The sequence below is a fragment of the Perna viridis genome, chromosome 5 (assembly GCF_037379345.1).
Source record: "Perna viridis isolate PV_CMFRI_1.1 ecotype Kerala chromosome 5, ASM3737934v1, whole genome shotgun sequence".
Taxonomy (NCBI): domain Eukaryota; kingdom Metazoa; phylum Mollusca; class Bivalvia; order Mytilida; family Mytilidae; genus Perna; species Perna viridis.
The window spans coordinates 7306051-7334005 of record NC_142449.1 but is presented as its reverse complement, the minus strand read 5'-3'; the positions used below and the strand labels follow the sequence as shown (position 1 = coordinate 7334005).

At 32.4% G+C, this 27955-nt stretch overlaps 1 protein-coding gene across 2 annotated transcripts; it reads left to right on the top strand.

The window, feature by feature from the left end:
* The first annotated feature begins 433 nt into the window (after positions 1 to 433).
* Positions 434 to 27045, top strand: LOC148615788 (cytochrome P450 3A4-like). 2 transcript variants are annotated; one of them, XM_088582373.1, is made up of 14 exons: positions 434 to 753; positions 7557 to 7653; positions 8557 to 8609; positions 9081 to 9177; positions 9506 to 9622; positions 10970 to 11058; positions 14144 to 14289; positions 15718 to 15833; positions 16186 to 16273; positions 16895 to 17052; positions 18419 to 18507; positions 20804 to 20941; positions 25051 to 25213; positions 26054 to 27045. In XM_088582373.1, the coding sequence occupies exons 1-14, from the start codon at positions 683 to 685 to the stop codon at positions 26138 to 26140; spliced, it is 1509 nt and encodes a 502-aa protein (XP_088438499.1). In that variant the 5' UTR covers positions 434 to 682; the 3' UTR covers positions 26141 to 27045. The 2 variants fall into 2 exon arrangements, with proteins under 2 accessions (XP_088438499.1, XP_088438500.1); XM_088582374.1 differs by lacking the exon at positions 434 to 753 and adding an exon at positions 4987 to 5036.
* Positions 27046 to 27955: the final 910 nt, after the last annotated feature.

The window sequence follows — 27955 nt, the reverse complement described above, 5'->3', positions numbered from 1 at the left end:
TCATAATGTGGTATTCTCAATCAAGATTTATATAGTGTGCATTCTATTTTAAATTAATAATCAGCGAAAATCGGTGCGAAGTAAAACACTTCGTCTGTCTGCACTGATATATCATTAGTGTATTTCAATTAAATCCTTGCGATATGTTTTTATTTTTTTATATAACCAATTAAATTTCCCTAGATGGGGATATTTGTCATGTGACAAAAAAGCTTATTAATGTGTCGAAAATTATCTCCTGAAACTATGCTCATTTTAGATCGCGAGACGTTCTCGACCACGTATTTCATATTTAAGATAAATACTATAATTGGATCAATAATATCATAATAAATATTTTAAATGTTTTATAATTATAGGTGTTTATGATCATTGCATTTACATGACGAGCTAAGAAGCTGAAAGGCAGAGGACACATAATTATTAAAAAATCAATTAAATAAATAAATAAAAAAAAAATACAGTAGAAAATAGAAAAAGAAAAAAATATTAACAATCGTTAGAAGAATATTTCTTTTTACTTTAAAACATCTTTGTTATGAAATTTGAACTTTCTGTTTAAAGTTATCTAATTTATGTTTATGTATGAATGTATTGTCCCTACTGCACTGATAGGTCAGATTACGCCTACGAAACATTTTAATGCATTTAATGTGTACATCTATGCAGTTAACAGACTGAAATGGAAGTCCTCGGATTAACTGTGCCAGGATGGTGCATTTCCATTATACTAATATTGGTTACGCTTTGCCTGTAAGTACTAAGCCCTTTTTTAGAGTTATAAGTGCATGGCTCTTCATTGTGAATTTATGAAGGCAAAGTAAAATAGAAGAAGTAAAATAGAATCTAGCCATAAATTTGATAAAAATAAATCGGAGATAAATACTGAAATGAATTCTATATGTATCTACCAATCCGCCGATTTTAATTCTTTATTATAGAAGAAAAATACTGAAATTAAATAGAACTACCGAAAGGTCGATTTAACAAATGACAAATGCATTTGTATGTCAATAAGATTGTCAACAACTTGAAATATTCATCAGAAAATCAAAGCGTTTTTACATAGGATGATCACAGCAAGCAATTTAACTTCATCCTGTTAATAATTCCCATATTTTCTCTCTTTTATACTCTTTTTTTTATATTTGTTTGTTTGTTGGGGTTTAACGTCCGAGCAGCAATATTTCAGCTATATTCAGACAATGAACATGAAATTGATGATAAAAAGAACATGAAATGATGAAATGAAAAAGGGATGGGACACAAGGACAATGGGGTCGACAAATTTTGATTTCCACTTGAAATAAGGAGAGGTGGGTACGGTCGGGCAATTTAGCCTCCTGTGGCGGAGCCCTATGGTTCCTACTGCGGGAGAATACCACAGTAGGGTTCTTTAACGTGCGAGGAACGTGGCATCTTTCCCAACACGGTGCACCACTATGGTTTGCGGTCAGGTTTTCCGTATTATAGCCTGACAACCCCAGCATGCATGTAACACGCCAGGGTTACCCCATTCCACCACCTGGGGCACACATCCCAGTTGCTCTTTGGACAAACGCCCCAGTCCCCGGCTAGGGTTCTGAGCACTATTTAGTCGCCTTTTACGACAAGCTTAACGCTGCTGCAGGCCTATTCTTTTAACACCCGGACCTGCACGGGGCAAATAGTTCAGATAACTATTGACATAGATATTGAAATAACAAGTTTATCACATATGATAACATATATATATATATGTATACTGTTCTTGATTCAGTATTGTCACAATTAGTTTTTTACATTGTATATCATATTTTGTTGTTGACGTATGTTCACAAAATACTCGTAATTAATTATGTGAAAAGTGCTTTTGTAAGTTGGTATAACTTATGTTCAATCTAATTGCCTGTAAGTTTTAGCAATAAAATATGTTTAAAGTGTCTTTTTCTGCTCTTCTTTTGACTATGATATTACACAAGATCATTACTTCTAGAATATATGTGTGTATGATTTTAGTAACTTTGTGTTCTTTTTTGTGTATGTCTGTTTTCCGTGTCTGGTCTTTGTCCCTGGATTGCATACTTTTAATTACCGCTATAACCTTGGTTCCCTTGATTACTCTTTCTCTAAGGTTCACAGTTTCATAAACGTGTTGCACAACCGAAACAAAAGATGAGGGTACACAAGGCGCTGTAGCGCCTACTAGAAGAAATGAAATTATCTTCCTTTAATAAACTCAAAATTGTTCCATTTTTTAAAATAAAACTATTTATTTCGTCTTTGTTTTTAACAAAATCAAAATAGAAAAAATATTTTGTTTATAGAAGAAATAAACAAAGTTAATATATGCATTTTCAATTAGCATATGTTGAATAAGGTACAAAACAATTACACCTTAGTGCTATGTTTTATGCAATCTGTCAGACATTAATATTAGCAAGATGTGGAGGAAAACCTGGTCATAGAGACATACAAGTATTTTTCTTCGAGTGTTGATCTGTTGTGTGTGTGTTTTTATCAATTAAACACAATATGTTACCATATCATACATGTAATGATTTTATAGTTTTGCGTTCTAGAATCAGCCAGAAAAATGTTTTATATAGCGTTTTTTTTGTCTGCATATGAATTGATCTTTAGAGCTTCAAATTAAGAAGGCATATATATTAATTAATCTTCAGTGCCCGATGTAACAATTCGTTGGGTAGTTTCGAATTGGTGCAGTCGCGCACTTAGCGCTGTAATTTCTACGTTTTATAAAGCTTTAGGCAATTAATGATTTTGTCTCCCCTTCCGTAAAATATTGTTATACTTGAATCAAACTTGTATAAAATTTAAAACAAAATAAATCATCGAGTCTCGGAGTATGTTCCGCTGAAAACAGAATCAACAGAGATGGGCAAATATACAAATCATGTGTTATCGTTTCTTCAACTACATAATAACACTGCATGAGTGGCTATATATATATCTTCATAACCAGTTAAAAGTCACTAATGATTCGCGTGGTTAACTACAGACAGACAAACAGACAGATCCCTGAGCAATGTGCTAAAAGTTTTCCGAATACAATAGCTGAAAAATAATAAACACGTGCATGCACAAATCATTGTTAATAAACTTATCAATACTGCTAGTAAAATCTACTATTTCTATAATATTTGCATAAATTTATAAATGAGAAAAATAAAAATGAAACATGTTTTTATTAGAATTTATGATTACGAATAATAGTAAATTAATTTGGGAAAGTTTGAAATAAATGCATCTATATACGTATAGGTATTAAACCTCCCGCTATCGGCCGTTTTCGGCTTGAGCCTCCCAACATTTCATCATACATTCCGTAATCTTCAACGTCTTGTCAGTCTCCCGGTGAGAGCTTAAATCCTGCTGCTTCCAAAATTTTCGCTATTCATCAGTCAAAATACTGGGGATGAAACTGGGGAGTCAAGTTAAGAAGCCAAGGAGTGAAACATTTCAATTTTGGATAAGAATAACAGGAGGTCTCCTTTTGTAAGGTTTCCGAAGATTAACATCAATGCAAACCGGAGCTCCGATAAAATGCATGAAATCTTGGTATATCTTAAATTAAGATTCAAAATCTAATTTCAATAAATGTCACGTGGATATTCATACCACTAAACCTCAGATGGTTCACGGTCAGACTATGCTTATTTAACCTGACAATCTACATGTATAAGGCATTGTCGCACCCCATCAAATCCACCACCCGCAATGAGAGTGGTTTTTTTTTTTAAAATATTTTCAAGAGGCGGATAACATTTTGGAGACATGGATTAAATACAAACGTAACACATAATGCAGCTGACTAAAATAAAAGACAACTTCATTCACATAAAATGTAGAAGCTAAAATTTGCATTTAATATTCGAAAAAATGACAAAAAGCTGAACTTCAGACAACAATTAGCACGACAGGACTGCTTAGCACAAATATTATATAAGACCTGTTGTAACAAATACTAAAACTACATGTAGCCTATTAAGCACAGATATTTACACATGGACGTGAATAATTTACATGTACATCCATGCTCCTCTCGAGCGGAGCATCAAAGTACTTTCTCAGGTAACAGCTTTGATATAAAAACGCGTATTTTAAGTATCTACATGTTTTTTGGCATATGTGTCAGTGTACAGTAAATACGAAAATACGAAAGAAATGTTGGAATGTTTACTTTTTATACAAGAAACTTAAGTAATAGGATTTTATAGACACTATGTTGCGTTAAATTGACCAGCATTTTGCAAATATTAAATTTGCAATATCGAATACTTGTAAGGACATGTTTGATATGAGCACATTGTAAATGTAAATGTATTGAAGATCTTTCCCGAATAAAGAAAGCAGTGTTGAAAAAACTTTGTTATATAGAAATGTACTGAATCATTGTAATAGGTAAATACCAAGAGTTGGATTTTTTTTTACAGGAAAACAAAACAAACGGCCTTTAATTTTTCTACTTTCAAAATAAAAACAGAAGCGAGTAAAAAAAATTATTCCAGTTTATATTATAGCAGTGCTTCCAATGTTGCCCGATCGCATAAGGAAATAAAATGCGTTGCAGCATTTATTACAATGAAAATTATATTTAGACTGTGTGCTGCATGTTTCTATACACTAATGCTTACACGAGCTTATTTAAAGCCTCTCATTTTTGTACTTAGTTCCACGCAAAAGTAAATCATAATGTAGAACTATCTTTTATCGAGGAGATTTATACGGATATTAGAGCAAAAAATATTGAAAACTATTGGATTCAAATATTAAATCCCTAGAAAAAATCCCACGTAAAGAACAGTAACGCGGTTCAAAGTATATTTATAGCAGTGGCTATGTCTAAATCGACGTATGATCAAAGATTATTTCAGACTTAATTTCATTCGTTGGTATAAAGGTGAGATAAAAGCAATTTAATTAATATGTCTACTCCAGTTGCTACAATGTAATTAGGAGTTCAGTATATATTACACGGGATGGCAGGTGCTTAATCATATGACAGTTAGCTAGATCACATGATACATGTAGAGGTAAAGTACGACTTTTTTTAAAGATTTGTTTAAGGGATTTTAAGCGTGATTTTTGAAGGTTTTTTGTTAAATTCACCTAGAGATCCAGCGTTAACCAAAAAATCCTTTTTACTGTAGAAAGATTTTATAAATGCACACTTTCAGTTTCAATCTCTTTTTGGTTAACGATGGATCTCACTATAAAATAAGTGGCAGAAGAGTGACAAAATTCTTTTTTATTGACAGAATAGCCTTCTAGACGGTTTTTGTGCATTCGTTTCTGTATTGTTACCCTTTAAATCGCAAACTGAATGCATAAAATTTAAAAATCTATAATATTTATTACATTATTATTTAGCTTTCCTCCGAATTGATGATAGTTTTTTTACCAATTATTTCAGTAGGCAGAACAAGGCCTTATGGACCCACATCCTTTGCTACTTAATCCACTTTTGAATAACTTATAACATAGAATATGTCTATCCACGCTGTCAAATGCCTTGATAGTCTACGAAAACAAACTTTTTTCATTTCTGTCAAGATTTGTAGATATGATTCCGTGCAATATAAAAAAACAGCATTTTACAGTTGATTTCTGGTCCGAAATCCAAATTAAACTTTAAACGGAAGTATAAATCTTCGAGAATGCACTTAATAATGTTATTGGTCTATAGTTATTCAGGTTGGTTAGGTCATTTTTTTCCAGACTGTTACAACGATTCCTTCGGTCCTGTTTTCAGAATAAATACAAAGTTTGAACAGTTTTTTTTAATAGAGTTGTCAATACTGAGCTGAATAACTTCATGTCAGTAGGTACATTTCAACACTCACTTCATTCGTTTCCCTACCTTTTTCTCCTTCAGTTCTTTAAAAGCGTTTTCAACCTCCACTTCAGTAAAGTCTCTATTTAGTTCCTCTATACGTTGATCATGGAGATTTATCGAATCAATTAGGATTTTAACTTCATCTGAAGACCCGTACGTTCCGTTCCAAGGATGTTCTTGAAATGTTAAAATAAATCGCACATCCTGATCATTTTGGGTGTGTTTTAGCAAGTCGACAAAGTTTCATACCTCGTATTCGTTGATATCACACCTTTGCACGACGCTTAGCAGTATGATGTTTATTTTTCGAGTCTATACACTAGTGTCTATTATGTTCGCAAGAACATCGCTGATAACGGTATATATAATTTGTGATTTGTAGAATTCGTCTTGTGTTCGTTTAGATTCGTAGTTGAACCACTCATTTTGCGCGTATTTATTATACCGATTTATATTTTTTTCTTCGAAAACATCATTGGCGCAGCTAAATACAATACTTGTTGTATTATTTACAGGGATGTTTTTACTTGCGTTGTTGTAGATGTAGTTTACTAGTTCAACCGAATCGGTTTGCTGTACAGTCGGCCGTATTCGTAGTTTTTTAGATGGCAGAGTCCCATTTGATAAAAACAAACAAATAAACAAAAACCAATAATAATAAAAAATAAATGGGAATAATAAGAAAACTCATTTAAATGAAGTACTTCCAAGTAATGTATATGATTATAACTGTGGGGATAAGTTAATAGGTTCTTCCCTCAGAAAAATACAAAACGTGAAATTTCCTGTAAGATCGTTTCGGAGTCTCCGTTGTATATAGTAAATCCGATATTATGACATATTTGGATTAATTTACGCCCAAATAAATTCATCGTGTTTTCCACTGAGGATCTTTACGATTATTTTTTTGTGTGATTTCCATCACAACAGATAAGTATACTAACTTTATCTCTATATTAAAAAATAACATTTTCTTTCAAATGAAAAAAAAATTCGCATTCATTCGTATTGTAAAATGATGATTTTCATGTGGTATATAAACACATCATATATAAATATCAGTGGCATTGTGGAAGAAATCTTCTCTCAGCTTTTTTTTAACAAAACATCCTTCTCTCCTTCTTCCACCACTTCAATAACATTTATGATATCTGGTTAAGATACAATTAAATTCCGCCCTCGTTTCGAATATCAATAGTTTTACTTACTCCTTTCAAATGAAGATACAATTTTAAAATTATCTTTAATGAATTTTTAAAAAAATCATTATCACGCATTATTGTGTTTATCCATAATTTCATTAGTTTTATACATCGTTCTTACTACAATGAACGTGTCTTTTAATCCACGTTTACAGTCCCAGAAGTTTCTAAAACACTTACCATCAATAATTCTGCATTATCCAATTGCTACACCAACAGTTATTCCCAGTTTCAGACTTTCCAAATTTATCCATCAAAAGAAGGTGCTGTTTTGACAATCTGTCTGGCAAAGGACACGATCAAAACTTTTCGGTTACTGTTCATCTTAATTTTAAAAAGCACATGTAAGACACATGCAGATATATTCGCTCATTTTTTCTCAACACTAATAACAGCCTGTCGCAACTATATTCCCTTGCGACAGAAAGGAAAAAAAAACAACTGGGGCAAGTCAACGTAAGCAGGTTTCTACCTGTAGCAGACTGTAATTTACTATAACCTTTACACGTTTACAGATACTCTAAATGGAAGCACAGTCTCTGGTCAAACCTTGGAATTCCTGGACCCAAACCTGTGCCATTTCTCGGAATATTTCCGTCATATCATAAAAAGGTAAGATCCGAGTTCAAAAAGTACTCGTAGTGATATACTTATTTTGTATTTTGTATAAAAGAATCTTACAGTTCTGTCGTTTCGTTAACACGCCGAAATAAATTTACAACCATAATAACTAACCTCCTAATGATAAACTACCAACAAAGACATAAGTATTGTTTGAAGCTATCAATGTCAGAGAGTGCTTATGTACTTTGTTATGGTAATGTCCGTTAACATTTTGTAATTGATTGTCCTTGTATCTTTCAAAAATTTCTGTACGTACTGTATATTAGAATTATTTATCTAATGGTTGTTAGTGTCCATTCATGAACTAATAAGTCCCTTAGATACCTCTACATAAGAGTTCTACCAAAGTACTGTTGTCGTAGAAATTTGAATTGAGCAAAAAGTCAAACGATAAGTATTAAAGGTTGAAACAACAACAGGGGTAAAAAGTCGGCGACAAAGTAAGAAATGCAAACAGAATAAACAAAAAACGAAACTCAATCTTACTGCAAAAAAAAACTAAAACAAAACTTAAAAAAAATAACCAGCCAGTTATATATAAAGAAAATACTTACTAAAACCTAAAACCTAAAACAAGATAGGAGAAAAAAAAACCAAATACACATGTCTACAGCTGTTGTCATGACCTGTAGGTTAACACAGAAAAAGGAAACTTACATATAGAGGAATCTTTACCTCACGGTTTATATTGACACGTGACATCGGTCGACAAAATATTGAAAACTGCCATTAATCCTTTGAAGCGACGGCTTTAATGTTAAGGACACTCTGTTCTATAAAAAAGTAAAAATTTGTTTTAGGGTTTAGTGTCGTTTTTTTCTCCTTTGCCGATATAAATAAACAAATTAGTTCTTTGATATACTAATGGTGTAGTTTTATCTTTAAACCTAGGGTGTATACAAAACAGACCTAGAATTGATTAAAAAATATGGTGATGTGGTTGGGTGAGTATTGTACCTAACCATGAGGTAAAATACAATCCAATAAGCTTCCAGATTATATATTTTCATCGCACTGCCGTCAACAATGTTTGTTTGCATAAAATCATTCTATAAATTGAAATACTTAAAAGAATTGATATAAATTGGTATAATGTTGTCCTACATACAGATTTACAGGAAATGATACATGTAAAAAGGGGGTCACGATAATATGCTATAAATGCATGATTATACATCGTTCCTCTTATCATGTAGTAATGTTTGTGATAAATCATTTAAACAATTAACAAATGAATGATTTCTCGTTAGCATGAAAAACCAAAATATTTTTAATTTCTGACATAACATTTATCTTTTTAACGTGATATAATCAAAGTTTCTGTACTACAGAAATGAAGTAGACCCACAATTTGTTGTAAAATACAATTGTTAGGAAAATTTCATAATCATTATACATTGAAAACTTTGTTTCAGATTTTACCATGGCCATGACAAGGCTTTGCTTATTTCAGACCCGGAAATGATAAAAGAAATCCTCATTAAAAAGTTCTCTGCATTCCCACAACGTGCGGTAAGCATGGTCTATCAATACTGATCAGTCTATTGAAGACCGGCCTTTTTGATATGAAACGAACACAATATAACGAAGTTGCAATAAATAAATTTAGCATATTATTTATAACTGTTCTATTTCGACTGAATGGTATATTATTTATAACTGTTCTAACTGTTCTATTTCGACTGAATGGTATATTATTTATAACTGTTCTATTTCAACTGAATGTATATTATTTATAACTGTTCTTACTGTTCTATTTGGACTGAATGGTATATTATTTATAACTGTTCTACTTCGACTGATAATACTGAGTTTTGATTACTTGGTTCACATCTTGCAGATTTTCTTCAAAAGAAGTGAGATTTCGAACGCTGGTCTTGTTAATTGTTCAAAGGACCCATGGAAACTGATGAGAACAACAATATCTCCTTCATTTACTTCAGGCAGGCTAAAACAGGTCAAATAGCATTCAATATTTTTAACTGGTACCTATATGTAGGAACTTTTAAAGTGTAAATTTAAATAAATCGTATACATTGTACTTCTAACGCAACCGTTTAGTGTAGTATTGCACGGCTGACTGGCGTCGACTGTTTATATTTACTATTTACTGTCAAATCGTTTTCCGATCAAAATTATGGGAATCACAGTCAAGTACGTTATAGGTGTTCGCGGAAATTGTTCACTTTTAAAAAGACATCTAAATTAAAATTAAACTGGCCATACTTACTTTTCTTGACCACTTTAGGCCGTTGGCTTTGACCAATATCTATGTTTTTATTGTTACATTAAACATGTTATCACATGCAATTAACGTCCATAATTATATAGTGGTTTTTGATTGGACCTTCTCGCACTCGTCGTACTATCTCTAAATATGTAACAGTGAGGTTGAATTAAACGAGAGTTATATACTACGTTGTTACATGTAACACTTACATTATCATATTCAAGGTTGAATAATTCTAATCATGAGATTCTTCATGCTTATAGCCGTTTTTGATTGGTCGAGAACGTCGTTGCCAGAAAGTTCATACATGCGTGAACTTCGCCGGATCGTTCATACATACATGAACGCCAGTCAACTTGAAACCAATATTGCGACCGTGTAGTTTGAAAGAGGGTGACAACGAACTGAACGGCATAATATAGCCATAAGAATAGTTTTTTACATAAACAATGATTTCACCGGTCAAATTTGTTTACAGAGAGTAATTTTCAGCCCAGGGAAAGAAAATTATAACTGAGTCTGACCGAACCCTTGAAAAAACCTTGTTGTAATTTTCCTTCTTTCTTGTTGTATTTCCTTAATAATTGTATTCATGTTGAATCGTTTACATCTCGTATATTTAAATGCCAACTATCACTTTGTCCATGCCGCCTTCACTGCCGTTGTGCAGACGATTATGTCTAAATATTCGTTCGCGCTGCCATACGTGTGCAAAGGAATGCGTGTGTATTGAAGCGTAAACATAAGCAAAGTGTATCAATATAACCGACTATGGCCTCTAGAGGGTAACTTTGACTGTCGGGTAGAATTTCGTATTGACATAAAATATTATTTCATAAACTCGACTCACATATCTTTAATTTCATATAGCAGCGTTTTTTATATACAGGATTTAATTGTTCAATGAGATTGTTAAGGCGGCGTATTGTTTTGTCAACTTAACTATAAATATGTGAAACGTTTTATGTGATATCAGATCATCTATATATGGTTTCATTCGGGTATGTTGAATAACATATATTTTTGCCGATATTTTAGGAACTGCTACACATTGTAACTTTATGGCATTTTCAGATGACAGAAAAAATACTGACTTGTTGTGAATGTTTAATTGATAGACTTAAACAACAAGGCAACATTGGTGGATCTGTTGATATGTTTTCGTGAGTTTTATTACTTAAAAAATAGGTCTCCTTAAAATAGTACGAAACAAACGATTATTTTTTTTTAATTGGGGGTAAGTTGGAAAGACTTATGCATTTCGACTTCTAAGTTCACTTCCGAAAGAAGTTACCAAATTTGTTGAAAATATGTACCTCAAGCGATAACAATAAATCCCACTTCTTTGAGCAGTATGTGTCGTTAAGTCCCTTCTGACGAGGATAAATGTAGAATATATAATTAATCTTATTCTTATATTACTTACATGGAAGGGAAAACTAAACTTTAAAACTTTTTAAACAATGTATAGTGCCTGTATAAATTGATAAGATGATTTTGGAATAATTAAATATATTAATCCAAAACTCCCAACTCACATTTGAAAAAAATGGCAGAAATCCTATTTACTTCTTACATAATATTGGTGTAATTAAAAGTAAAACAACATTTAACCCTCCGTTTCTACAATGTTCAATTGTTTTATATAAATTGAAATTTCAATTAAAGTAACTTTGTTCAAAAAGTTTTCAATAGGTAGCTTTTATTGTTCACTTGTCCTTTACTAATCATAGAAGCGGAGATAATTTCTGTAAATAACATGGGTAAAAATTGTCTGTACTCTCCCCTGCTCTTGATTAACGAGCAAAAATAAATTTGTAAAAATACATTTGTTTGTTTGTTTTTGTTTTTGTTTATTTTTTGTTTTTCGTTTTTTTTTTATTTAGCTTTTTATTTTTACTTTATTTTATTTAGACACAACACAGATTGTTATACCGTATTCACACAAAAAGGTTTATGAAACTTTAAAATAGTCATCAGTTTTGTCATAAACTCGACGATCTCAACTATTAGTACTTCTGGTCAAAATAATGGCCAACTTCGACTTGCTCGGATTGGTGTCAATAATGTTTGGTTAGATATACAAAAAGGCTATAAAATGTTATATATTTTATCTTATTCAACATAAAATTATTTTGGCGTTTACATGATGGCTGAACATCGCTCTTTACGGTATATTATTTGATCTGTTAATACTCAACAAAACCTCTTGCAAAACTATTATTACCTCTCTATTAGCAGTAGTGAAAGATGGACGCAAGAGTAAATAAGTGATAAATATACTCTAAGTAGCATAAAATTAAGTGTGGATTCTTAAACATTGAAAAGACAAAGTGGTGTCTGTCTGTCGGTGGCATTTCCTAGTATAATAGTATAAGAATATTTTATTTTTCTTCCATGTACACTACACCTCAAAATCAGTTCTGTGTAATCGTAGTCACAAATGTTTCTGTAAAAAACATGTCACTTAACTAGCTATTCAAGTATTATGTAGAAAAATGATTATTTCAGAAGAACTAAATATAATAAAATATAATAAGGAGTACTCTCAATCTGATGTTGTTTAAGTATAATCATCTGTAAGAATCGGGCAAAATAAGAAAAAATGTGAAACATGCATGTCAAAACCCCCACCGATCCTACAATATGATTGCACTCAAGAATGCTTTCTCTGTTTGAAAGACAATTATTGGATCTCTGCATCTCTGGATTTGCTCATAATTTATTTTTTTCAATTGATAGTTGGAGAAATGAGGTTTTGGGCAGAGTTACCTGCCCTAAAATGTTCATTTTTCGTGTATTTTAATAGAATTATAACTCAATTTACCGAAATAATATGGACATTCTTGTCTTTTTTCCTTGATTCTGAATTCTGAGGGTGCAAATAGTTAAATTGACCTTTTTAAATGAAGGGATTTTTCATACCATGTTTTACCCTCGGCATGATTCTCACGAAAACTAGCACTTCAATGATGACGTTATAAATACATGTTTGGAATAATTGTGGGCGGTTGGATTTTGAAAGTATCAAGAATTTGTATAAACAACTTTAAATTTACAGTTCTATCCTGTCAATAGATGTTGATAAAACAATTATACTTCAATCGTCCTATTGAGCAAACCAACGTACATTGAAAATATTGACGGTATAAATATTGATGATTTATGGTCCCTGAAAGTAACACCTTTTTAACACTTTGGTTCCATTTTGCATGAACTACCTATTTAATTTAGCGTTACTAATGAAGGCATCTTTATAAACACATCGTGTAAAATAATACTTGATTAAAAATGTAAAGGATTGCATTAGACAACTTATTCCCACTCTAAACCTTATTCGTACATTGTAATAATGTACTTTGAGCACATGTAGCAAGGCTGCACTTTTGATTTTGATTTTATTTCATTTTGTTTTGTACTTCTAAAGACCTATGTCGTCCTTTATTTGAAACACAATTGCTGTGTTAGTAATTCATATCAATTGTATTTCACTTCTTATCACGGCTATTATTCTACATTTATGCACCTTGTTTTGTTTATGCGTTCGCCGAACCCTATTTTGGGAACAGTAGTGAAACCAAGATGTTTTTTGATTTCATCATGTGAAATAGTTTTATCAGTCTGGGTTCATTGTAAAGATGCAATTTCATTTCCATGTAAGATACACATTGCCGGACTCAATTGTTCCATTTATAATTAAGAATAGTAGCGGGGATGATTATTTCTATGAAAAATTCTGCGCTGTTGATTTTTTTCCTATATTAAAGCGCATTTACGTTGATGGTTTCAGATATTTCATTTTATGACCACTTGTCCAATTTCGCATTTCACTTGTGATTCATTTTAGTACTACAATATATAAGTGAGACAGTAAGCAAACAAGTTGACATAACTTTTTTGTGTTTTTTTAAGTATTCGCTTCAGGGTTTCAATCCATTTTAAACTAAATTGTTATATTTAGTGATTTGTGAAATGAATAAACAAAACAGATGCAAGTTTTTTTTTAATTTAATGCAAAAAGATTGTTCCTGCTATTGGACATTCTTTAATTCATAGGACAGATATGTTGAAGATACAATGTAACTATATAGCATCCATTGTGTTACAAACTAAAATATGTTTATAATATATTGTCTTTATTACAAAAAGAAGATGAAATAATTCAAAAGTTAATACACACTTAACTTTAGTTATGAATAACTATATATTACTAGTATATGATATTATAAATAAAGCTATTTGTTGTAGGTTATTAGAAGGTTTTGCAATGAATGTTATCTCAAGCACAGCCTTCGGAGTAGACATTTCTAACAAAGAAACTAATGATACATTTGTATACTATGGTAAAAAGGCAGCTGTAGGAAATATCCCATATAAGGCTGCTTTATTTATAAGTGAGTCATATTTTTAGGTCAGGTTAATTTTGTAATTTCCCCAAGATATGCTCAGTGTGAACATTTACTGTTTTTTTTCATTTTGTCACCAATATTCTAAATTATAATGCAATATAAACTTAAAACTTTGCCGATAGTCGATAATTTTCCATGTTTAAATTTAACAGACATTTCAAATATGTGGAATTTTCATTGGCTTAACTTACTTAATACTATTCCGAGTATTTCTTTCTATTATGAAACTCTAAATTAAACTTATTAAGGGACTTATCCGATAATAACGGTTTGATTAACTCAAGATTTAAAACCTACTAAGATTGTTGTTAACTTCGTTAGCTGTTTAGCAATTGCTCTCTTATCTTTTGTTTATCGTGAAGCATATGTAATTTACGTCTTTAGTTCTTCGTAGAGATTCCTCATACTTTGTAAAACATAATTCCAAATCATCTTCCAAATACACAGAAGATGTTTTCAAAATGCTGCAATTTTTTATCGACAACATATTAGTCCAGTGTAGTGTAACTTTATAGCTGATCTGATCCAAAAGAAAGCTATATCCTTTAATTGCAGTTTCCGCTCTACAAATAACGTACTATTGTTAAACAATCATAGTATCGGGGACTTGATACATTGTATCTACCCCAGAGAACTTGAGATCAAGGATACTAAAAACACTGTGAAGTCAGCCTCATATCTTGACCTACACTTGGGAATCGATGGTAAAGTAAAACTATTGACCAAATTTTACGACAAACGTGATGACTTTTCATTCAGAATTGTCAACTTTCCTTTCATCTGTGGCAACATCCCTTCGGCACCTGCGTATTGAGTTTTCATATCACAACTCATACGACGTGACAGAGCATGCCGTAACTACGAAGACTCTTTGGATTGCGCTAGACTTCTTACAGTTAGGCTTCTGGAGCAGGGTTATGTTGCTACAAGATTGAAGTCATTCACTACAGAAGTTTTATGGTCGCCATCATGAACTCGTGGGTCATTACGATGTGTCCATCTGCACCATGAAAAGTAATTTGTTCGTCCTGTCATAGTTTTTTTTCTTCCGTCTACCCTAGAATTTTTACGAGCAGCTCGGCGGGTGTTTCTAGAAAAGCAGAGGACGCTTACCGTACCGGTGCACCTGGTCCATGCTCCCAGTTTTTAGTGGAGTCCGAGTTGCTCATTTGCTTTTGTTACTTTGTATGTATAATTTTAGTAGATTAATGTTCTTTGTTGTGTATGCCTGTTTTCCATGTTTGGTCTTTGTTCCTAGGTTGCTTTATCTTGATTTCCGCTAGAACCTTGGTTCCGTTAATTACTCTTTAGAAGTATACATGTAATTGACATCTTTAGAAGTACACAAATATCACTTAGTAGCGTGACATAGAGCAAACTATAAATGCTTAAATGTACTACCCATTGTTTTAGGTACGTTTCCATTTCTGAAGAAGTGGATAAATATTATTACATTGCCAGATGATGTTCGAGAATTCTTTACCTCAGTAGTTCAGAAAGCTGTAGAGGTAAAAGGTGCGATGGCAGAGGTAACTGACCTTGTAATTATTTCGAGGATGTTTGATTTTACCGTTTTGTACTTAAGAAAGAGTTCAATATAATCACACTTAAAGATACACAAATTATTACAATGAATGACCGTACACATAACTGCATTACCATTGTAGGAAATTGTCTGTTTTATCTTTCGAACTACCAAAGATGACCCGAATAAGATGACTTCATATAACGGACATTTTTAGTGATTTTGTGAAAGAGTAAATGCGATAATTTACACACAACCGTGTACATATTTCATTTATAAATTTATAAATGTTTTACTCAACGCTTAATTCAAAAACAAGTGGCGACGAAACTAACTTTTAAACATTGACTTTTCAGAAAGAAAAAGACTTCTTGCAACTTATAATAAATGCTCATGACAAAGAAAACCATCAGGATTCAAACACAGAAAACAGTGGACGTAAAGGTTATTGAACTGAATAATAAAACTTACTTTGGCTTGAGACTCAAATTTGCAAACGATGTTTTGATTTATACGAGAATCAGAATCAGAATGTTTTGTCCTTATACAGCATGCAAATAGTAGTTAAGCTTAACTGAATAACGTTAATTAATATGCATTAGTTTATAAATTTGTTACTTGTTAGAAAACAATATAAAAAACAATATAATGTTTATATATAAGCGTAATCAAGGGAACCAAGGTTATATCTATAATCAAAAGAATGTAATCCAGGGACAAAGACCAGACATGGAAAACAGACATACACAACAAAGAACATAGAGTAACTAACATCATACATACAAAGTAACAAAAGTAAATGAGCAACTCGGAGTCTCAGGTCAACATGCATGAAAATATAGACTGAGATTACAACAAACCCCAATAATATCCTGTATGCTAACTTTTACTAAAACATCACAGTGAAAAATGTTTTAATTTTCGATTGAAAAGACATTGAATATCTATTTTTCAATATTTAATAACACAAGTGAATTTTATTTTGTCATGCATAATGGTATGATTGCAAGACAATGTTGCCTTTGTGTAGCCGTTATCGCTTTAATTTTCGTGTTTCATTTTCAGCACTCACGGAAATGGAATTAGTAATAAATTCGCTAACGTTCTACCTGGCTGGGATGGGAACAGTTTCCATGCTTTTAGGATATTGCTGCTACGTGTTGGCAACCGAACCTAAGATACAAGAAGAACTTGTTAAAGAAGTAGACGCAGTTTTGAACGGGGTGCGTATGTAATTTGCATGTTTCTTTTAATCTTTTGCTTTGTTCAGTATCGCGTAATTTTCGTTTTATCACAAGTAATTTATCTGTCAAATTACTGGCAATTCAATCTGAACAATGCAAAGAAGAACTTGTTGAAGAGATCGACTGAGTTTTGCACGGGGTGCGTAAGTAATTTGCACGTTTGCTTTGTTCAGTATCGCATAAGTTTTTGTAGCATTTTATCATTCAAATTACTGGCAATTTCAATCAGTGTTAGCAGATTATGGTGAAGTGGTAAACGCTAATTGTTTTGTTCCGAAGGCATAATCCGATTATTTATATTTCCCTTCACTTATTTTCTGCACGAACCATAGTGTTATGAACAGTTGGTTTGTGTTTTTTTGTATTATCTTGTGACAATAATATTGGGCATTAAACACCTAATGTGGATTGTTCTAAAAGTTGAATGTCGTCCGGGCCAATTACGGGTAAGGTTTATACCGTTTGTCATACTTGTCGAATTGTTCATCAGTGAGTAGATTTGAGCAAATGTAAAAAAAAAAAAAACAAAATCCAATGAATCGTTGAGAAGCACTGTAGAGCGAAGACAAAATTTAATGATTAAGTGAATAAAATGGAGCCAATATCAAAGCAAACGAAAACGAAAGATTGCTAACAACCGCAATGGTCTTAATTATGATGGAAAGGTTAGACCAAATTTTATAGCTTGCTCAACCTCCACTTTCCATTGCGGTTAATTGATTCGAGATATTGTAATAAAAAAGCCACTAGGGAAAGTTGGTAAAATTAGTAGTGAAAAAAGTAAGCCTGTCTCTCATTCGACTATGGCTTATTAAGAAGTCAGAACAGCGGCTTCTATATCTGGCATACCCGAACATCCTAGAAATCAAAACACAATGTCCCGGGGGAGCTGATATATTATTGCACATGAGGAGGAAATCTATATCACTGAAAATTCAAAATCATAACGTATGTCATATTTTTTTTTTTACTGAAATGACTACTGTCATCGAATTCCGGGTAAAAGTCTTAAATTAACGCAGAAAGTATATTGAATTTCTAGTTTAGCTGCATAATTGAACGGATGTCTTTCTCTAAATGAAGGATTGTTGATGGAGAAAACATTGTCAATATATCGATATGTGAAATTGAAATATTCGGTATTTTTATATTCTTGTCTTTCACATAATTTGGAAGCTTTTGAAATACATATAAATGAAAACAATAGTTATCAAGCGAAGGAAAATCAGCTTGTCTACATTATTATGAAGTTCCATAAAACATTATTTCAACTGAGTATCGACTAGCATTTAAGTTCTAAAATACTTAAACTATCCAAATGAAATATATTTTATTGCATTCATAGGATGCTCCAAGTCACGAAATCTTAACCAAGATGCCGTACCTAGATAGATTTGTTTCAGAAGTTCTTCGTTTGTATCCACCAGGACACCGGTGAGAATTGTACTGTTAAACAACACATTTACATGATAATATGTTGTCAATACACGATTGTATATGTTCAGTTAATTTTCCCTTTATATTGTGGCGGATGAAATCTACTTGAGTCACCACTAGGGTTTACAGATATTAGGATATACATGTACCAACAGAAATTTTCAATTTTTTTTGTTTAGCTAACTGCGAATACCATAATTTTATGCAATAATTATAAAGACATATTGTTTTGTGTCCAACTGGTTACTGTTAAAACAGGTATCTGGATGTATTTGGGTCTTTCATGTTGATTATTTATGTTATAGATTTCTTCAGAGTTCCACCGATGATTAGAAAGGTGAAACAATAAAACATTCTCCATGATAGCTCAGAATCTGATTACGTTTAACTTTGATCAGTGCACATGAGTTTGATTCTGCACGCATTTTATTTTTTCAGTGATCTTGAAATGACAACAAGGTGATTTTGCGTGCAATTGTCTTCATAAGAACGCTCCTAAAAGCTAGCTTCTATAAAACAATTTAGCAATAATTTTGTTAGGAATTTGATTATCCACCTACATACTTCTATTTCTTTTTATCTGTACTATTATTATTTGGTTCTTGGGTAGAATTTTCCCAAGCCTTTGCTTGTTCAACATTTATTTGTTAGTTGTAATTTGATAGTACTTGAAAAGAAAACAAAAACACATATGAATTTCTTGCCAAAAACATAACATCTTGAACGCATAACAATTGGTCTAACTGCGTCCTTAAATTTCTTTATTTGTATTTTCCTTTAATTATTGTATTTGCATATTAATAAAATAGGTTGTAAAACAGCCCAATAGATGTTATCCTTCAGCTAGGTACACTGAAGCCAACCGTTGTCTTAGCTGAAATTTATCATGAAACCAAATTATTGAAAATGTCATGTGTTTCAAAGTCATATGATGCAGATTTTATTCTGCATGTGATTTATAAATAATACATTAAATGAAAAATATGATTTTTGAGCATATTTATACTACGAAAACATCAAATAAATTCTGGAAAATTTCGTAAAAAAATATCATTACTTTTGATAATATATATGCGTTTTATCATTAAGCAATCCTAATTTCGGGGATTTGATACATCGCATCTACCCAAACGAACTTGAGATAAAGGATACTACAGACACTGTGAAGTCAGCCTCATATCTTGACCTACACTTAGAAATCGATGGTAAAGGAAAACTATTGACCAAACTTTACGACAAACGTGATGACTTTTCATTCAGAATTGTTAACTTTCCTTTCATCTGTGGCAACATCCCTTCGGCTCCTGCGTATGGAGTGTTCATATCACAACTCATACGTTATGCCAGAGCTTGCCGAAACTACGCAGACTTTTTGTATCACGCTAGAACTCTAACAAATAGGCTTCTGGAACAGGGTTATGTTGCTACAAGATTGAAGTCATCACTACAGAAGTTTTATGGTCGTCATCATGAACTCGTGTATCGTCATGGCGTATCCATCAGCACCATGAAAACTGATTTATTCAACGGGTCATAGTTTTCCTTTCCTCGTTTGTCTACCCCGGACTTGACTTTTTATGAGCAACTCGGTGGGTGTTTCTAGAAAAGCAGAGGACGCTTACCCTACCGGTGCACCTGGTCCATGCTCCCAGTTATTAGTGGAGTCCGAGTTGCTCATTTGCTTTTGTTACTTTGTATGTGTGATTTTAGTTACTTTATGTTCTTTGTTGTGAATGTCTGTGTTCCATGTCTGGTCTTTGTCCCTGGATTACATTCTTTTGATTACCGCTATAACCTCGGTTCACTTGATTACTCTTTCTGTTCTAACAAACCAGAGTAGTCGACCGGTCAACGATTTCTCACGAAAGGTTTAAATGTAAAAAATACCGATGAATGAAAATATAAGAAAATAGTAAAAGGCAGCAAAACATAAGTTCATGGTCAAACCGTTAATAAGACCTCTAGATATATAAAAAAATTGCCAAATCCAAATTAAATTTTTTTTGCAGTAATTGCAGATGAAATAGAAAATAACAGGATTTGTTTTGTTCAGTACAGAATGTTTTGGTATACAATATGATATTGTAGGGTGCGTCATTTGTTTTACAATTGTTTAAAAATACTCTAAAATGCAACCAGTTTTTGGACTTTTTTAATGAAAAGCAACACTTTCCAAATATTGACAATGCATGACATGATTGATACCATAACAAAAGTGTAAAGGGTCAAATAAGTATGATATTCAAAACATGTACTCGTATATTGATTTGAAAGTATTAATGATATATTTCAGGCTGAGCAGAGAAAACCTAGAAGACATTACAGTCAAAGGTGTTTTCATACCCAAGATGACCCATATTATAATATCAGTACTTGCCATGCACAAAAACCCCAAGTATTGGCCGAATCCAGAAAAATTTGATCCTAACAGGTACACTTTTACATACTGAAAAACTATATCTTTATGATATTTACAGGACTTTAACTTATGACAATCTCTGAAGAAGTTGAAACAAAGGGGGAAAGCACACAATGTGAAATTCTTGCACAAATCGGAATCACCTAAAACATCAACTGGACAACTAACTAGATCAAACGAAATAAAAAAAAGAAAACTCAAATGTACGAAAATGTACGAAAAGTACGCACTTCACTAAAAATTCGGGATGAACTCACGTGCTATGTTCGATGAGCTGTTGCTGTATCAAACATATACTGTCTCTAGTTGAGGATGGTATATAATAAACTACCAAGCAAATGAGGAACATCGCCTTAGTAAATAGACTCTTCTTAGTGTGGTGATCTAGTACACCATCCTAAACTGCATATAGTTTGTGCAAAATGTAGGGCTCAAAACGTATAGATTGATCACAATTACCTATACAAATTTTAGTTAATATGTAAAATAATTTAATGCCGGAAAATACCATGGTATTTCTGCACCATCCAAACATAAAGAAGCAATTCTCTAGACTTTAGAAAAAAATGTTGAATCCCGCTATCGACTTCAAGTTAGGGTTTGAATTTGTTTGTTTGTTTTTTTTTTTTGTTTTTTTGTTAAATCAACCACAACAGTATCAATTAATAAGGGTAACAACAAAATTACCGAACACTTATTCGATCATTAATCAAGTCAAGTCAAAAATAACCTTTCAAAATAGATATTACACCACCAGAGCAGCTAGGACCGCGATGGTCCTGACATGGGACAAGCATTTCAAACGAAATGGAGGTTAACTGTAGGTTTTACCGCGCGCTTAACTTCCCTTTTCCATTGCGGATACCAGTGGTGGATTTAAAAATAGTATTTGCATGCTATTGTGTCATAACCGATAAATCAGCCGTTACATCAGCACAGAGAACAATTACAAAAAAGAACAATCATTACTCATTATTTTAAAAGAAACCAGATATTTTTCAATCAATCAAGGACTGATATCTATAAAGTAATTGGTAAGAAACATTTTGAAACACATTCTATCATACCCCTGATTCAGGAATCTGTTACGCAGATATTTATGGCCTTCAAGGTACTTAGAGTAGTTAATACTTACTCTAGCGTAGCGAATCAACTGTGAAATATAAACACAAAAAGCAGGAGATGAAGGGTTATTCCTGTTCAAGAAAATTTATGATATAAAATTAAAGTCGCCTCTTTTATCATAAATGTTAGTGCGGAGATGATCACTGTTGTCAAATTCGAGATTCTCTATCACGGGCTCTAGTGGATATGTTGAAGGTAACCATTTCCAAACGAAGGTTCTTGATGGGCAATACATTATCAATGAAAGAGTAATCAAGGGAACCAAGGTTATAGCGGTAATCAAAAGAATATAATCCAGGGACAAATACCAGACATGGAAAACAGACATACACAACAAAGAACATAAAGTAACTAAAATCATACATACAAGGTAACAAAAGTAAATGAGCAACTATAAATCTGTATGTAAAGTCAAAGGATTAAAATATCTTTTATATTTTATTCTTTACGAGATTCTAAAGAAATTCAGTCTCGTTTGAATGCAAAAACAAATCGGCTAGGAGAGCAGCACAGTTACTGCCCATTGGGATGCCAACTTATTGGAAAAAATAGCTCCTTATGATGTGCCAAATATGTTAACAATGAGGAAATCAAGCATATTGTAAACTAGATTTTCTGTGTAACATACTTTTGACTTCTGTGATGTTTTAGAAAACTATGTGGATTGGTAACCAAGAATAACATAACTTTTCGAAACAGCAAAAGATTTACAAATAAGTTCTTTCAAATGAAAATTCTACGTAACTTCTGGCAACGTAGTGTAAATAGTCGAGAAGTCAAAAGTTATAAGAGAACTAATATCCGAGAAGATGCGGGATTTTAGGTTTTGAAGTAAATCTTTATAACTTTTAAGTATCCACACGTGATTAAAGCCACTACGGGAGTAGGTGGTAGTACAACTAGCTTGCTGTTCATACTTTACTGCGGACGCTACCTTTGAAAGTTGAAATTACATCGCCTTCATGGTGCAAGATGAAGATGCAGCTAAATACCTTTCTTTGTATATATTCTTATGAAATTTGGGAATCAAATACAAGAAAGTTAAGTCCTCACATTTCGTTTCGATGTTGAGAGAAGACATGAGGGGCATTTGTTTGTTTAGGATGTCCCCTTTGTAAAAATGAGTGTGTTTGTATGTGTCATTACATGGAATGTCCAATGCCTCGATAAGGCAATTGAGGTAATTAGCTTTAGGAAAAAATTCAATGTTGTTTGAAGAGCTTTGTCCATAAGGACGATAACATATTTCTCATGTATTGAGGAAAGGCATTCAAGTGCATTACGATCAGTGAATACGGACTTTGATCTTTTATTGACACATTTCGTAAGATTGTCGATACGATTCCGTACCAACTATCCAATGCTACGCATCCAATCTAACAAAATTTTATTTTTGGTTCTTGGTCATTTTCTGTTTTTATCCATAATCTTGCTCAATCTTCAACAGCATTCATAATGGACACTCACCCACAGACATTCTTGAATTTTTATAAGAAGATTAAAACGATGTTGGTGAGGTCTTGGCAGGTGTCTACCGTACGGAGCACTTGATGTCACTGTATTTTTTGTGGCTGTTCATATTGCTAGTACTTTAGAATTTTTTGTGATAACTTCTTTTCCTTGTCTTTAGTTGTTATATGTCTTTTTTGCCGATATATATATATATATATATATATATATTTGCATCGAAAATTTGACAGTTCTAACATGGTTGGGAATTTTTCAGACCTTTCTATAGGTTTACATATCTTCCCTGTATCAATTTGATCCGATGGAGCTGTGTAGCGAGTAGAGTCGTTACATTCTGAGACGTTTGTATAATATTGATTTGTTATGACATGCATCATTAATTTGATCCTCTATCTTACATAATATATCTAAATGAACTGTCCCGTACTACCATACCATATATTTTATATATAGCCTAGCTGGCCGAGTGGTCTAGGGCGCTGGACTTTGTGCAGGCGGTTTTGCCATAGATGTCAAGCGGTACGAGTTCGAGTCTCGCGGAGGGAACGACCAAAAATTTGCATCGCAAATTCGACAGTTCTAACATCGTTGGGAAATTTTCAGACCTTTCTATACGTTTACATATTTTCCCTGTATCAATTTGATGCGATGGAGCAGTGTAGCGAATAGAGTCGTCACATTCTGAGACGTATATATATCTTACAAAGCTCGGGTTTAAAAACCCTAAACGTGGACCGGTGAAATTGTCTAAACAATTATATAAAGAGGAACGTTGGACGATTAAAGTATTGGCGGAATACTTTTTGACAAAAAGAACGAATATATACATGCATGCAACTGCAAACTAACTACAATAAAGGGTTGAGTATCAAACTGAAAAAAAAACAATAGACTTTGAGCAAAATTCTGTTAATTTATATTTTCATTTTAACTCACCCGGTCAGCGGCCGTGTGAGCTATTGCAATCAGTTTGTGTCTGTCGTCGTCGTTAACAGTTTTTTAAAACTCTTCTTCTCTGACACTACTTGTTTGCATATATCTCCAGTTCATTAAGTTAAGCCAAATTCTGACAATAGATGAACGTGTTTAGTATGATAAAATCTATCTATTTTCAAATTTTTCGTTTTAAAATGTCAAGCCATGTTGGAGTTTTTCCCCTTTTTGAAGTTTTTCTGCTCTTTCTAATATTTTTTCTTTAAAATATCTTCTTCTTGGACCAATTTGAACCACATTTGGTAAAAATATTCCGTAGGGTATTCTGCATAGAACTGATGTAGGAATTATGATCCATCAAAAAATAGGACCATCTTACTGAAAATAGAACATAGGATTCAAACATGATTTTACCATTACCAACCACAAAATTTAGATGAACGTGAATGCTAGGAATGAAAAATTATTTCACCTTTCAGGTAGGTTGATAATCATTAAACTTTACTTATGTATTGTTTATTTAATCGTTAAGAGTTAACGAAAACTATTACTCACTTCGAGATATTTAAAGATATGTAAAACTTTGAGTTCAGATTTACTGAGGATGAGAAAGCAAAAAGACCAGAAATTTGCTACATGCCGTTTGGTTTGGGACCACGAATATGTGTTGGAATGAGACTAGCACAAATGGAGGCGAAAATGGGTCTCATACGTCTTGTTCAAAATTTCGAGTTCTCGAAATCCGAGAAAACAGAGGTTAGCTATCTTTAGTTGTATATAAACACTATACTTAGTATTGTTGACTTAAAATGTATGCAGTTCCATTTACTTAATCATCTTAAATTATTTCATGGTTAATGAAGTGATGATAATTTATACATTTTTACATTCTTTGCTTGTAACAATTATGAAAAGATATAATCAACATTTTTTACGCAATTTCATATATTACAAGCAGTTTTTATACGTAATAGAACGTTAAATATAATGCTCGCATAATGTAAAATGTATGTAGCTATAAAATTCGTATTTTGTATCAATTTGATTCCTTTTGAGAAACTCTTCCACAATTCTAAAGGTTCTATGAATAAGATTCATTTCTGGAGCTACCTATAACTACAACGTAAATCTATCTTGATGCATGTACTAACATGTTAATGAAAAAAATTAAGACCGACAAGTTATAAAGATGCATTTATGTATGACTTAAAACTTGAGAACGTTGTGTAAGTTATACTCTTTAAAGCTTGTCAATTACTTATTGATTGAACTAATCAAAATTAGACCAAACTTTTTGCTCCATTCAGTAATTGCATGTATGATCATACAATACTTCGGGTAACCTATTCATAATTCTCACCAGTGTAATTCTTCTCAATCATGAAAGCTGGCATTTGATTGGCTAATAAGAAAGTTCATATAAACAGACAGTAGAATGGGGTACTGTTAGATTCAACAAAAAGGGACAAAATTGGTTTTTTAATAGGTCTAGTTCTGATTAGTTTGCAAAACGATTTGTCGAATTAAATATGATTTTCTAAATTCTAATTACTTTTGAAAGTGTATGTCCTTCTGATGTATTTTATGTTTTTCCAGGTACCACCAACGTTTGGTAAAGGAATTGTTCTCGAACCTGTAAATGGTATAATAGTGAAAGTCAATTGTCGGAAGAAAAGTCAATAAAGAAGATGGACGTATTCAGAATAGCTCACTACTAGTGCACCAGCTATTTTTAATGAATTTGATTTTAGTTTAAATTTATTTTATTTCATATAATCATAAATGTGATAACATACATACAAATATAACAGATATAAGATCCAGAAACAAGCATAGTTATGCTTTTATAAATCAGTATCCATAAGAACCAGCATGATATCATTTACATTTTCTTGCATGCTCAAATGACAAATACATTGAATAAAATATAGCACAGTATAAGAGCTTATAAAGAATTCAGTTGAAAAATAAAGTGAAGGAAAACAATTACAAAAAAAATGTATATATTAGAGTAATCATTAAATTTCCAAGAGAAGAGGAATAAAAAAAATATTATAATTTTTTTTTAAGTACGTAAATAAATGTATAAATGTATGAATATCAATAACAATTAAGTTATGTGTTAAACCTTTTACTTTTCAGAATGAATTTCTGGAAAAGCTTAAAAACCATAGAGTTTTGTTCATCTGATAGCTGCATAGATCCAAAAGTAAATAAGCTCGTATCAATCCTAACATTGATATTACAATCTGTCATGGCATTAAACATATCTTGTCTTATATTAGCATATCTTTGACACTGTAAGGTGAAATGTTCAACTGTTTCTATTTGCCCACAAATACATCTTGGTGAGTCAGATAGATGTTTTAGGGAAAGAGGCTCATTTAGGGAACTGCAATGCATTCTGAGACGTGTATGTAGGATCTGACCAAGTCTACAATCAGAGTAATAGTAAGATGGGGTCTTTCTATTTTGATTTGACAACTGACGTTTAAAGGAGACAACAGATTCAGTATTTCGTAACTCAAAGTATTCCAGTCTTTTACTGTAGACGGAAGAAAATAATCTGAATAAAAATTTGTTCTTGTTCTCACTTCCTGGATATTGTTTGTCTGACGCGTGTTGTGGTTGTGTAGACCTCCAACAGTATCTGGTATTAGATCTGTCAGATATTGCGGTGTTTTCCCATTTAACATCTTCTGGAATAACAGCAGTCTGGGATCTAGCCAAACAATAATCTTTCTTTCTGATCAGATCAGCTATAAAGTCAGCCTCATAAGAGTGAAGGAATAGGTCAGCTAGTAAAGGAGCACAATTTGTTCCCATTGGAATGCCGACCGTTTGTTGGAAAACACGTCCACCACACTGGACAAATATGTTGTCGATTAAAAATTCCAGCATTTTGTAAACATCTTCCTCTGTATATTTGGAAGATGATTTGGAATTATTTCTTACAAAAGTATCAGGAATCTCTACCAAGAACTATATATTTGTATCTAGGTGTACCATCTTTTTTGGAAAAACAACGATGTATGTTTTTAAGTCGGGATTTTAACTATGGGGGAATTGAAGTATACAGTGTTGAAAAATCATAGGTTTTAATGCTATTATATTCAGATAATAGTCTTAAACTGATTGTCTCCAAAAGATCTTTTGAATTTTTCAGGATCCACATTGAATTAATACCACTACGGGAGTAACAAGTGTTGTCGTAGGACTGTAGACCCTCTTTGACAGTTGTGAGTATAGAAGTTAAAAGTTTTGAAAGAGGTTTGGTGGTACATTTTGCAGATCCAGCAATGAAACGTTGTTTGTATGGATTCTTGTGAAGTTTAGGAATCCAGTACATAGAGGGTAAATCACAATCAACGTCCTTGGTAGAGAGACCAAAAGAGGATAGCACAGATTTATGGTTTTCCACAATCTCTTCTTTGGAAAGAGTGGTAGCAGTGTAGGTCTTATCACTGCTATTATTTTCTACGTTACCTCTGATAATAA

Bases quoted from the DNA above. Each gene is read 5' to 3' on its own strand.
- LOC148615788 (XM_088582373.1), top strand. From the start codon at position 683: ATGGAAGTCCTCGGATTAACTGTGCCAGGATGGTGCATTTCCATTATA. The intron at 18,508-20,803 runs GTGAGAATTGTA...GATATATTTCAG, and splicing joins TTGTATCCACCAGGACACCG to GCTGAGCAGAGAAAACCTAG. The intron at 25,214-26,053 runs GTTAGCTATCTT...ATGTTTTTCCAG, and splicing joins CGAAATCCGAGAAAACAGAG to GTACCACCAACGTTTGGTAA.